General features: G+C 45.9%; 1 protein-coding gene across 4 annotated transcripts; it reads left to right on the forward strand.

The window, feature by feature from the left end:
• The first annotated feature begins 3,576 nt into the window (after positions 1-3,576).
• LOC130516387 (single-minded homolog 1-like) lies at positions 3,577-13,860 on the forward strand. Of its 4 annotated transcripts, XM_057017436.1 has the most exons (12): positions 3,577-3,735; positions 4,362-4,773; positions 6,206-6,288; positions 6,370-6,459; positions 6,567-6,675; positions 6,998-7,083; positions 7,334-7,533; positions 7,610-7,716; positions 7,856-8,003; positions 9,932-10,088; positions 10,186-10,570; positions 11,027-13,860. In XM_057017436.1, exons 2-12 carry the CDS (start codon positions 4,599-4,601, stop codon positions 11,767-11,769), a joined length of 2,283 nt encoding a protein of 760 aa, XP_056873416.1. In that variant the 5' UTR covers positions 3,577-3,735; positions 4,362-4,598; the 3' UTR covers positions 11,770-13,860. The 4 variants fall into 4 exon arrangements, with proteins under 4 accessions (XP_056873416.1, XP_056873414.1, XP_056873415.1 ...); XM_057017434.1 differs by having other exon boundaries at positions 6,206-6,459; XM_057017435.1 differs by lacking the exon at positions 3,577-3,735 and adding an exon at positions 3,747-3,903 and having other exon boundaries at positions 6,206-6,459.
• The last annotated feature ends 370 nt before the right edge of the window (positions 13,861-14,230 follow it).

Here is a 14,230-nt window from a genome sequence, read left to right on the forward strand (position 1 = left end):
GCGTGGGGGAGACGGTATGTACCTAAATAAGTGCCCTAGCTTGTATTCACAATGGGACCATCAAGCTGTTGCCGTGTGCGATGAGGAAATGTGGAGCACCTGCAGCGCACGTGGGTCCTGACTCGGAAGAGCTAAAGCTAATTTGGCCGCTAATCTGCCCTTTATCACATAAATAAGAGCGGCGGTAGAGGCCTGAGATGCAAAATGGACGAAAGCGATTCACGTGGGTTTCTATGAAAAACTCTCAGTGGTTTTCTTGTGGTGTTTTTTTTTGTCATCATTGGAATCTGGGAGGGGCGGGGGCAGCTGGAGAACAAGGTAAATATAGTCAAAACTGTGCCAGAGCAACAACAGAGCGGCAAATGTTCACAAATATATGCGAGTAAGGTAGTGAAAGGTTGCTTATTCTCTGGGAAATTCTGCAGACTTTTTAAGACCCAAGTCTCGTGTTCCTTTTTTGCGGTGATGAAGACAAGAACACCCGAGAGGGAGGCCTCTGACTCCCCAAATACTCGTCACAGAGAGAGAAAGCCGGCCCCTGGATCAATTTGCCTGCACGGGAAACTGTGTAATGTTAATCACAACTTTAATTTGGGCCGAATTAGCATTTTGATGAACTTGTGAGGTTGACTCGTGTTCTCTAAGCACCTCCAAACGCGGCACGCACGGAGGAGATGGCGGCGTGGTTAATTAACGCGGAGCTGTAGCAGATGGGCTTGGTGAAAAGTCTGGCAGGAAGAGAGACGAGGAGCAAGAATTGATGGGAAGGAGTCAGCGTTAATGGATGGGAGAGGGAAATAGAACACAACATTAAATACCCAACTCAACAGCTAAAATGGCCGCCTCCAAACTAACAGCTACAGAAGGTGGGGGAGCACTAAACTAATATTTCTGTCTTTTAGAGAAATAAGACACACAAGGAGTCAGTAATAGCTTACAGGAAACAGGGCTGGCAAAGCTTGGTCAAACATTGCAGCCTGTTTACATATTCCCAACCGTTCCAATCTCAGAGCGCAGAGTGTAACCCGACATGGTGCCGCGGGCTCATTGCCTTTTCACACACGTTTCAGAATCGGCTTTTTCCCCTCCCCATCTCCCCTCTTCTTTCTTGCTAACGCGGCGTTGCTATTTAAAAAAATGTCTCCGCTGATCAGTGTCTATTTACGGCGTAGCTCGCGTCTAACAGAGCTATCTGAGTCTGCAGCAGGGTCCTACAATAGGCCCTGATGAAATTATCTGCAGCGCGTGGACCGAGGAGCGAGCCGAGCAGAAGATCCGTCCCACAGAGGGGGAAGCTCCTCGCCAGGAAGAGACAAATCAAAGAAGAGGAGCTGCCCGCTCGCCAAATATTCAAGTCAAAACCGCCGCGCGCATAAAAACGCACATATGAAAATGGTATTGAAATATTATTTTGAAATTATTATAACCAAAGGAAGAGGGGTGGGTTGAAATCATCGAAGATATAAAATTAAGTTATTTGCTTCTGTCCAAGCAGGATTACGAGATCCATAAAGAAGATATCTGTGGAGACGTCTATATCCTCCGTTCCGCCCTTTGCTTGACTCCTTTCCCTAAATAACCTTCCACTAACCTGCCCCCCCCATTGCTGTTCTTCCACGCTGGAGAGATTTTCAGGCCTGGTTTCCCACAGAGAGGTGTGATTTGTGAAAAAAAAAAAAAGGTGGTGGTGGTGGGGGGGACAATAAAAATGGAAAGATGGGCAAGACTTCGGAGAAGGAGGGATGGGAGGGCCGGGAGCTCCCCCGGGCGACAGCCCGTGGTTGTAGGCAAGGAAAATCTTCTCGGAGCTCATAACCTCAGAGGTCTTCCCGATTCCTGTCGGCCTGCGGAGGGCGGATCTGATGATTCCAGGCCGCCTCCAGCCTGACCCGAGGCTCCGTCGCAGATCCCTGCTGCATCTGTATGGAGGCATGCTTGCGTTCGCAAACTGGGCCCCAGATATGGATTTTTCGGGAGGAAAATCGAGGCTGTGCCACAGATCATTTCCACAGAAAGGGACAATCAGTGACATCTGACTGATGAGTGGCTCGTTAGGAAGAAGCGATCTGATAATGACGAGTTACCGGCTCACTCCTGCTTTAACTGCCACAATATAAGATTTTTAAAAAGGCACCGTCTTATTTTGAGGCCACAGCAGAAGCAATTTAAACACCTCTCCCACAATACCCCCCACCGTCTCTCGCGCACGGCGCCCGCACACCAATAACGGGCAGAAGACGGGAATTGAGACATCCGCTCGCAGACAGCGGGAGAATCTCCAATTATGGCGAGATGCAGCATCAATTTAAGGGCTAATTATGTGCGTAATGAGCTCACCGTTCATGCGTCCGCGCCCCCGCGCCCGCCGTTCCTGCAGCAACCCCCCTCCGAACATACCCCGTCTTCCACCTCCATCACAACACCCGCCACCTAATTAAAAAACTACATGCGCCGCGGCGCTCTCATCTGATTCACAAACCGAAAATTAATCCCCACAAAAACGTGTCCGAGGGACAATCTGGGCTCTGGATAACAGGCTTTAATAATAATAATAATAATAATAATAATAATAATAATAATAATAATAATAATAATAATAATAATAATAATATAAGAAAGAAAAAAGAAAGAAAGAAAGAAAGAAAGAAGAAAGAAAGAAAGAAAGAAAGAAAGAATGATAAAAGCGAATGACCACAAAAGCTAAGAAGTAAAAATATCCAATGCAATATAAAGAGATTATTTATTTCAGAGGAATAGATAAAATATGTAACTGGGCCCACATCATTCATTTTGTGCCAAATCAAATACAAAAGCTTCTTCTCACACCTCGACCTGTACAATAAAGTATAAATAGCATAAATTGTAATTACTAATCAGTAATTTTGGTCACCTGCAGCTCAGTATAATTACAGCTAATTAAAGAGGAGAGCCGAACATAAAATAATAGAGAGACGAGAAGGTTTTGAGGCCTGTTTACAGCGAGCAGCTTCGGTTAATGAGTTCAGCAATCAGATCTTTATTTATTTTACACTGACACGCTTCCATGACTGCATTTATCACCACATGACACCGAAGCACTGTCAGCGAAATAAGAGAAAAGGATGAAAAGGATCATTCGCTCGAATTATTCAAACTTTTCACTTTTCAATTAACAGTACAAAAACCCTTCTCATTTACACAAATCCATCATAAATCACGCCTCAAACATATTTTTGGGACAGAGTTTGTGTTCTGAACGCATTGTTTGTGAGAGGGAATCGTGTCTTCCGCTTTGGATGCCTCTCTCAAAGGCGGGGTGATTGGAGCACTTTATTTAGTCTCACAACCTGCACAACCTGGCTCCCCAATGCTGTTTTTATGGGGATTCATTCATTTATTTAAGCTTGATCCGTCATATCCACGCATATCGCCAAGACGCAACGGGCGCATGTCTGCGGGCAGACCTGCCATCAAGGTGACGCCCACCGCAACCCACCAATCACAGAGAGGCATTCGGGCCTCTCCTCCAACCAGAGCGAGGCGGGCACGCGCTGGGAGGTTCCCGAAGGGTTCCGAAGAGGGACATTGAGATTGTTGAGGAAAGGAGGCTTGTTGGGAACGAATGCCACTCGTTGCGCGTCCTTATAATTTGGAGAGGTGTATGCAGCGCACGACCCGTTCGCCTTCCAGGTGGAAATCCAGGAGGAGCCGAGACCAAACTTAACTGGGACGACTGGTGAACCCGTTTTAGGACAGGTGAAATTCCCAGCAGGCTGCCAGTAGGGCCACACGATCGATTGAGTTGCAAGAAAATAGATCGCATCTGGGCGCGGGCGATTTCCAAATGAGGTCTACCGTAACAAAACCCGTCAATTTCCGCAAGGCGTGAAATGATCTTATCATCCTATAAAAATGATCTTAGAGGTGAGATGATGTCAGAGATATTTGCGCCGGAAGCGGACGCGTCTCTGCGGCCGGAATGAGCGCGGCGCCCCCAGACAGAAAATGTTGGCAGAATATTTTGGTAATTTGCGGTGAATATTTCAGGTTGACGTGATTGCAATGTGGAATTTATTTTGATGATCACATGTAAAAAAGGAGGCCACGTCGAAGACCCTGCGCGCGCCCCCCCTCCCTTTTTGCGCGTAATTAATGTGCTATTAAACAGTTACCATTGGTAAAGTTTTGATTTGTTCATTTTGCATATGTTTATTTAAAAAAAATGCTTCGAGTTTTTTTTTTATTCGTGTGTTTTTAGTAGCGTGCACGCCAACACGCCGCTCCAACGCGTGAAAGCAGACGGCATCGCTGTCATTTCACTGCAGGCCAGCCAATGTCAAACTACAACATGGCAGCATCTGTTTTTCCCTCATGTTTTCCAGGTCATGGATGAATCTCCACAGCAGCACCGGGAACGCCTCGCAAGCTGAAGCCTGACTGCCTGCCACCAGGATATTAACGCTGTTTTGGGAGGATTCCAGCTTTTTCTGTGCAATCTTTCAGCGGCGATTGCGCGTTTACCATGAAAACGAGCCGCAGGAGCGAAGAAGCGACCCCGCTGCTGATGTGACAGCCCCACCGTCTCAGAGAGGAAGGATACAGTGTAAAACAGCGCCGACATGAAGGAGAAATCCAAAACGGCCGCAAGGACTAGACGGGAAAAGGAGAACAGTGAATTTTATGAACTGGCGAAAATGTTGCCTCTACCGTCGGCCATCACCTCCCAGCTGGATAAAGCCTCCATCATACGACTGACCACCAGTTACCTGAAGATGAGGATCGTTTTCCCTCAGGGTGAGCAACTAGTTCCTTTCATGCTTTTAGTGATTTTTTATTTTTTTTATTTTTTAAGGTCGGATACGGCCCCGATTTTATGTTGGAGCGTGAGGCCAAAGTGTCATAACAGATCATTTAAAAATGCTAAAATGGAACAAAAACACTAAAGCAAAACACGATTTTAATTTTTTTTTAAATAATTAAAATTGGAAAATTTAGGTGATGAGAGAAATAGCAGAAAATACATTTTTGTAATTTTTTAATTAACGTAATTCACTAATCTAAAAAATGAAATCAGAATTTCGTTTTACCTAATTTACTTACTCCGATTTGTCTTTCAAATGGAGGCTAAAAACCTTTGAAATAGATGATGGAAATATTAAAAAGAATCTAGCAGATTATTACGATTACCTGTTATCTCTCTTTGCCCACGTTAATGACCATCCTTTTAATTACTAAAATGCCTTTTACAGTGTGGAGGTTCACCTATGGAGGGTTCTGTCACCGATAACACGCACACCACTACTACTACTACAACAACTACTACTACTACTACTACTACTACTACTACTACTAATAATAATAATAATAATAATATAATAATAATAATATAATAATAATAATAATAATACATTGGAACCAAAGCACTCAGAGTACAGACCTCCACGAAGCAGCTAATTTCCTTAAACATATTGTGTGTTATTAACTTAACTAATACTTCATGACTGTCTGCTTCCGTTTATTGCTCGTGTATTTAGCCTCGGGCAACGGATCGCTGATCGAGGGGGCAAATTATGATTCCGATTAGAGAATCAAGTCACTTGGAGAGAGATCTGAGTTGTCTCACTTTATTGGAGGTTGTTCCACGTAAAAACAAGCCGATCGTTTCCCCACATATTGTGATTTACACCCGTATATGTTGCATAGTCGTGATGCAACGTTACGTAACAATAGGTTGCTTTACGATCCAAGCGAGCTCTCCCTTGGTCCATTATCAACATTCCTTAAGATTTCAAGAAATCCGTTCATAACTTTGAGTTATTTTGCAGAAAAGCAAAGGCCGGCTGTCACGTCACCTCCTCGGCGGAGGGAACAGTTTGCTTCAGGTTCTGCTGTGATACGACTGAGATATGACTCTTAAAGTAAAATTCACGGCTTGAAAAATAAATCTACCGCTAATAATAACAATTACCGTCTTGTCCCCCTCATTATGGATATATTAATAACACCAATGAATTTATATCGAACTGTACGCGTGTAATTTTACTATAGTAAGGGCCGCTGATTATGATGAGAATAATAATAATAATAATAACATCAACAACAATAATAATAACATCAACAACAACAACAGCAATAATAATAATAATAATATAATAATAATAATAATAATAATAATAATAATAATGTGGAAGAAAGAAAGTTTCAGTTGGCTATATCATGATTTCAGGTCTGGGTGAGGCCTGGGGCCACACAAGTCGAACCAGACCTTTGGACAACATTGGGAGAGAGCTGGGGTCTCATTTACTGCAGGTATTCCATCCTCCTCCTCCTCTTCATCGCTCTGATGAAGCATTAATCATCGGAACTGCTGATCACTGTGTTTCTCTGCAGACGTTGGACGGATTCATCTTCGTTGTGGCCCCCGATGGAAAAATCATGTACATTTCAGAGACGGCGTCGGTGCATCTGGGACTGTCTCAGGTCCGCCTGCAGCGCTCGGACTGTTTTTATAATCCAACCAAATTGCAAATATAAAAAGTAGCAGCAGAATCCGTGTGTCTGTTCGTTACCTGAGCTATTCTCAACAGGTAGAGTTGACCGGGAACAGTATTTATGAATACGTCCATCCCGCCGACCATGACGAGATGACAGCTGTGCTCACGCCACACCAGCCCTACCACTCACACTTCGTCCAAGGTTGTTCCATTTTTAAAGGCCGATATGTGCACTGCGTTTGCAATTAAATAATACGTCCGGGGTGCGCGTGAGCCAGGCCGTCGCAACAGATGCGCCGGTGTAATCAGATATGCGCAGCCTGAATTGTTCTTCTCCAACACAAGATTGCTTTTTTTTCCTATTCATGCATTTGCTTATTTCTTCCCGATTAGCCTCGCAAACGCGTTTAACTGCAGAATGTGAAAGCGTTACCTCTCGTTAATTGCACCGTCTTTATGAAGCGACAGGATCATTTCTCTCTTATTTCGGAACAACCCGGTTACAGTCGTCTTGGTCTCTGCAGAATATGAGATGGAACGCTCCTTCTTTTTACGGATGAAATGCGTGCTGGCGAAAAGAAATGCAGGCCTCACCAGCGGCGGCTATAAGGTAATAAATAAATAAATAAAACATATATTATTATTATTATCTATTAGTCAGAAATAATAGATGATTGCATTCTTTTTATACGTATTTTAAATTACTATTAAAAATGAATTTGTATATTTGTGTCATATAAAATTGTGGTATTTTTATGCAGGCATGTGAGCAGCACGCCTATAAGATGCTGTTTCGGTTTGTTTTTAGACGTCAGGGTTTAATCCCCATCAGTCTCATGTCCACACCTGTTGCTTCACAGGTGATCCATTGCAGCGGCTACCTGAAGATCCGTCAGTACAGTCTGGACATGTCGCCCTTCGAGGGCTGCTACCAGAACGTGGGCCTGGTGGCCGTGGGTCACTCCCTGCCGCCGAGCGCCGTGACCGAGATCAAGCTGCACAGCAACATGTTCATGTTCCGAGCCAGCCTGGACATGAAGCTCATCTTCCTGGACTCCAGGTAATTTGTGCTCAGATGAGGAGCAAATCTGCCTTGTTTTCCACGAATGGCTGCACAAGTTTTAATTCCCCTGTAGGGTAGCGGAGCTCACGGGTTACGAGCCCCAGGACCTGATCGAGAAAACCCTGTACCACCACGTCCACGGCTGTGACATCTTCCACCTCCGCTGTGCACACCACCTCTGTGAGTCACACGCCTGCCCTCCATTACGCTTTAACCACAGGCCGGCCGACTTTCTTTTGTCAGACGGCGAAAGCTCGGCTGACCCGCTGCTGTTATGTTGTTAACAGCTTTAATCTCTCCCCCCTTTCATCCCCTCCAGTGCTGGTAAAAGGCCAAGTCACCACTAAGTATTACCGTTTCCTCGCGAAGCAAGGGGGCTGGGTCTGGGTCCAGAGTTACGCCACGATCGTCCACAACAGCCGCTCGTCCAGACCTCACTGCATCGTCAGTGTCAACTACGTCCTCACGTGAGTTCCAGCTAATAGCGATCTAGAAAATAGCAAAAAAAAAACAACCCACTCTTGTGAACGAAAAGTGCAGTTTTATTCACCAGGGTTGGTTCTTTTACAATTAGTCGACGCATTTTGACTGAGATTATGAAAGTAGCGGGACGGCTACATTTTAATGCTGTGTGCTGAAGGAATGACGTTGAATATTTGACTAGATTAAGGAAAATCATATCATACACTTTTATGATCCCGGCGTGAAGCTCGCTCTTGGCTACGATGGCTCTGTTGTCTCTCTGAGAAATCCCTCCCTTTATCCCACCGCAGCCTCTCCGCAAAATCCGGCAAATGCCGTGGCTACAGGGCGCTGGCGTTTGTGTGTTATGAGAGCACACCGAGGCCCTTTGAGACAGCAAGACAAACACCAGGGTTCAACCCCATCAAAAAACCCCAAAAACCCTCTACTGTCGCATCGATCCGCAGTCTGAGGAAAGCAAAATCAATCAAACGGTGAACTAGGAATCAATAGCTATCTCATAGCCGGGGCATATGTTGGATTTTCCTTGTTACGTTTGGTTGATCCACACGTCGTGTGTGTGTGTGTGTGTGGAAGGGGGGGGGGGGGGGGGGGGGGGGGTGTCCTTCTCTTGAGTTTCCATTTGGCTGTGTATGCACATGGCTAAACTCCAGGTATCGATTCCTTCAATGCAGTAAGAAGAACACAAAGTAACTATATTAAAATGGGAGCGAATTTCCAAACGGATACTTAGCTGTTGTAAAATCAGTATCTCTAGCACATGGAGCAATAAAAGCCAACAAGTATTAAGAAAAACAAACAGGAATTCAATCACGTTTTAACCCAACAAGAAAACATTAATAAATCATGCCTGGAGGTTGTCTGGTGGCGTATTTCAGACGCGAGGTGCTCCGACATTGACCCTGAGGTGGAATTCGGATAACGCAGCTGAGTTTGCACAAAGGCCCAACATTATTGGCTCAGACATAAGTCAGCCAGAGCACAGATAGGATGCAGAACCGGCCCGGCGCAACTATACCTGCAAGAACAAACAAGGCTCACACTGTGTACCGACAGTCCAAACACAGCCTCTCCCCCAAGGTGTCGCACATAAAGAATGGGTCATGTTTAGAGTCATACTGGAGAGGCTGGCTGTGTGGGGTCAGGGATGGGCCACAAGGTTTAAAATGCCTGGCAGCTGCTATTACATACTGTTGATGTGATAAGTTAAGAATAGGCTCATATTTGCTGAACACTTGACACAGGAGCCTTTTCATTCCCTCGACAGTAGCGCTGGGTTTGAGTTCAGCGGCGGGACAGTGGGTTAAAATGTCAGAGACGGAGCACAAACTGCAGCAAGAAAAAAGACGGATGCTTGTTGTTATTGTTAGCATAGATCAGGCTTCAACACGGGGGGGTGCAGAGATCTGGCACAGGTGTGTGCGTGAGGTGTGCAGCTATTGCAGGACCCTGGCAACGGCACTACAGCAGAAAACAATCATTAACTTTCCCGTGGTGGCATTTTTCTGGCGAGTGCAGCGGTTAATCTCTTTACCTTAAATGTTTTCACTGCCTGCTGGACTCTCGTCGCAGACATTCAGCAATCTATTACGTGTTTTGGCCAATATGTCTGTGGAAGACCCAGCACTGATTACATGACCTGATGTACTATCAACGGGCTGTTTATTTAAAAGACGGGTCCAGATTGGTTGAGGAAAACACAAACCTGAAGGTTTGAAGAGCTCTAAAATGAATACTTATATGCTGACTTCATCAGTAGTTCCGCAGTTTTGTTGGAATCTATGATTTTATAACAAACCCTGCAAAATGTTTTCTGGACAATTTATTGAAGTAAAAAAAATGTCGGCCACACAAGGGAAACCTTGGTACGAGAGAGATGAAACCTGTGTGGATGTTGTGTTTCAATCAAAAGGGATACGGAGTATAAGGGAATGCAGCTCTCCTTGGACCAAATGAGCCCTACCAAGCCAGCTTTTCCATATGCTGACAGTCACGCGGAAGACCGAAAAAGCACCAAATCACGTCTGACCCCGGCCAAGGCTAAAGTCAGAGTGTCGCCCTACCCACAGGTAACAGGCAGCCTGTGTTTATGGAGCTAACTAAAGAAACAAGACTCACTCAAATGTATATGTCGGGCCGTGCTCAGAGCTTTCCGGTTATGTCCAGTTTTCAGCTTTCAATCCGGAGCGCTCAGAGTCGGACCAAGACAGCCAATGGGGAGGGAGTCCACTGACAGAATCTGCGTCTCCTCAGCTCATGGATCCCGTCGAGGCTCCGGAGACGTCTTGTGCCTATCGGGTGTATCCCGACTCGGGTTCTCTGTGCTACAGCCTGGGGCTGTCCGAGGACGAACTCTCCCATACGTCAACACATCCCCACACCACTACCTGTGACCGAGTGAGATGCCAAAGTAGCCGCTACTTCCTGGGAACCCCCCAGTCAGGAAGAGAGGTCTGGTGGGATGCCACACGATCTGTGCTTTCATTGCCAAAATCATCCATGGAGAGCAGTGGGGGCTACGAAATCACGTCCTACCACGGAGCCATTCATGGTGAGGCGTTGGGGTCGAGACCACGACCATCTGTCTCCTAAAATAGCTGTGGTCCAGCCTCTCCTGCTAGTTGTTTTCCAAACGTTATTATGTGACATGCTAAGTTGTTTACGCCATCTCGTGCCAGCGTGCCAATTGCAACCATCTGTTTCAAAATTGCCTGCAATTCAAAGCCAACTTATTTTACATTTCACGTCTTCAAACAAGAAAACAGCCCCCGACTGGGCTTCTGCCAAGCTGGTCAATCTAACAGACCGCAATTGTGTGTTTGTGTACTTTTAAAGCAAAATTCACAACTGACACTCGTGAGAACAAACATGTGATGCAAATCATGTTCGGAGTATTTGTCTATATTATAACTGTGATAGTTGACAGGGAAAACCAAATTACTTATTTACAAACTCTTGGCCACTGATTTCACTGTTTTCAAATGAGACCATTGAACTCTTCCCACAGGGCGGGGCCACTGGGATGAAGACAGTGTGGTGAGTTCCCCCGATGGCGGTGGCTCGACTAGCGATTCTGGTGACCGTTACCACGCAGACCACTTCCGGGCAACCCCTCGAGAGCCAAGCAAGATGGAGACCTTGATCCGAGCCACACAGCAGATGATCAAGGAGGAAGAGACCCGCCTGCAGCAGCACAAGGAGCCGGTGGGCATCTCGGGACTCTCTAAAGCACACAGCCCGTGCTTCGGCTCCTCGCTGGCCCACCAATCCCAGCTCATCATGCCGAGCGTGGTCTGCCGTGGCCCTGGCGCTCCGAGCATCGACATCCCCTCCGAACGCCTGCATCATCGGGACGTCATCAAAGTGCTCGGTTCACACGACAACGACGAGAACACAAATAGCCCGGCGTCTCTGTCCCGCCTCAGCAGCCCCAGCTCGGACGGGATTCCCAGGTCAAGCCATTCCCTCACCAAAGACTACATGCAAACGGATCTGTCGCCCCATCCTCCGCAGCCTCAGGGGAGCCCGCTGATCTACCCACCCCAGGAGAGGCAGCACCTGGACAGACAGGCAGCTTACGCTTTGACTGGCTACTCCCTGGAACACCTGTACGACGCAGAGAGCCTGCGGAGTTACTCGGGCCTGGCTTGTGGGGGGGTACAGTACGACGTGGCGTCCCACGTGAGGCTGCAGACAGAGCAGATGCAGGGACACAAGGCCACCTCAGTCATCATAACCAACGGGAGTTGACACTATCTGGTGCAAACTGGTCCTGGTCTCCGGAACGGTGGCGTTTTACACACACGCAAACGCTGACTGTTGCACCCCGACAGGACTGATTGGTCCTTGGGGGCTATTGGGCAGAACAGTGGACCTATTCCTCCGTCACAGACACTAGACGACACGGACTACCGTTTAAAAACTGATTTCTTTTCTCACTTCGCCCCGAATACGGCGTTGTCCCACTGGCGGGGGCCTGAGTCACTCGTCCGTAGAGGCGAGGTAGAAGAGTGTGGTTAAACATCAAGCCGTGCTGTTCCAACGCCCCCACGCATCAGTGGCCACGTGGGTTAATCTGTCTCGGACAGGGTTTCCAAAAGGAGGAAAAAACTTTTTTTCCACTGTCCCTTTACCTAAAAACTAGCACACAAGGTGCAGCTAGGGAAAGAAACATTTCATTATTGTAAGATGTCAGTGTTTCCTGGTATTTATTTGTCAGTGGGCTGTTTTTCTGTAGGTGTCTATTTTTAATATGATGTTTTTGCCGGCCCCCTCCGTTTTTGATCCATATGAAGGGCACACATTTTAACAGACAGAGGGAAAAATGGAGGGGAAGAAATGCCTCTAAGTCACAGTGTAATATATGCAGGTCAGCTGTTTTAACGTGAGCAGAATTCAGGAAACAATCCAGCGCATTTGCATTTTCTTTACACACATCAGCATCGCATGCATCAACCTGCAGCTGCTTAACGATACCTTTTCATATCAAGGCATTGCTTTTTTTGGTTTTTACCTCACTCAACTGACTTATTAGCATATGTAGGCTATGCTCTGAGATCTGTAACTTCTGCTGCACATGCAGCTGTTGCCACATCTGTTTCTGTGTGCGTGTGTGTGTGTGGGTGGGTGTGAGTGTGTGTCCTGGCAGTCTAACGGTTTAAAATAATTGAAACAAATTTTCTATCTTAAAAAAAAAAAATTTGGAGGAAGTCTGTTTTAGTATTTAATTTATGATGTAAATGTCATCGAGCAATGACCTTTTTGAACAGCAAATGATTATTTATCAATTGGTTTGAAAACAAACAAAAATTACAGCCTTACAGTAAATCTCAATACCATTGCAAACAAGCTGTGTCTCTACTGATTTCATCAACTGGGGAAATCCTTGTCCTCTGCAGCCTGCCGATCGTCCCCCGAGACAGGCCAAAGCAACTGGAAGTTAATGATTTTTTTTTAAACATAATAATAATAATAATAATAATACATTTTTGAACTTGTGTCATTCATAAAAAGAAGATCATTTGAGATAAAGCATCAAGTTTTAGTGTTAATTAAAGGCTAATCCATTAAAATGCCTATAGTTGGGTAAATTAGGCCTCCATGTTTAACAGATCATGTTGTAAGTGCGTACATTTAGACCTGAGTAGAACAGCGAATGGCCGCACGTTTCCACCGTTCGGAGCAGTTGAGCCGACACGTTCAGCCTATCTGACCTCTGCTCGGCGGTAATTTCCCTGCCATGTATTTTAATGTATTCGCATGTATCGCTGAGCCGACCTGCCTGTCTCCCTGCCTTGTTCTGGTTGTCTGTGCTGGGAGCAACCTGGAAACAGTCCGGGGCCTGGATACAGAGCTCCCCCATCAGTCACGGCTGACACCTCCATGTGATGGCGTGCCAGATATCTGCGCCGCTGTCATTTCGGAAGGCGGAGGAGCTGCGCTGCTGACATCAGCCTGCCTTAAGTAAAGCTGCATGTGTGAAGGAGTGTGTTTACTGTTGGGATACTTTCATAATCACATTTTCTTTTCCACTTCCACACATGGGGGGATTTTGCGTGATGTGCCCAGAAGGCTTTCACATGCAGCGCTGGATACGAATGTGGACAAATACTGGGCCTGCTGCCCAGATTTACACTCACGTCCACCCAGGCCGAGATCCTCTCTGCCCCCCCCCCCCCCCCCCCCAGAGCTTATAGAAAATCACATCCATGCATCCATCCATCCGTCTGTCCGTCCATCCATCCATGGGTTGAGAAATAATAGGAATTCTAGAAAGCTTAGAAATAACGTTGGAACGTTTCGGGAAGTTCTTCAGTTATTAAAATCGATGGAACTTAACAAGTGACTCCAATTCAGTGTGAAATCCAACACCAGATAAATACCTGCATGTTTTTGTTGCCGCTATGGGATTTCTTTTTATTCTGGTTTAAACAAAAGCTCCAACTGTGTGACAATGAAATCGGACTGAGTGATGAAACTCCAACCAGCTCCAGATATCTACCTTTGTGCCAAAAGTGAAAATCCAGCTGCACCCGGATCACGTTTGTCTTTTCTTTTATGGTGCAGTAAATCAGACCTGTCCATTATATGTACAGCTATCCAGTACTGTGTTTATTTAAAGCAGCTATGAATCAAAGGCAGCTTTCAGTAGTTTAAGAAACAAAAAGGTGAAAATATATATCACCAACTTTGCTTTTTAAAAAAACCCACA

This window comes from Takifugu flavidus, chromosome 19 (genome assembly GCF_003711565.1).
Source record: "Takifugu flavidus isolate HTHZ2018 chromosome 19, ASM371156v2, whole genome shotgun sequence".
Classification (NCBI taxonomy): domain Eukaryota; kingdom Metazoa; phylum Chordata; class Actinopteri; order Tetraodontiformes; family Tetraodontidae; genus Takifugu; species Takifugu flavidus.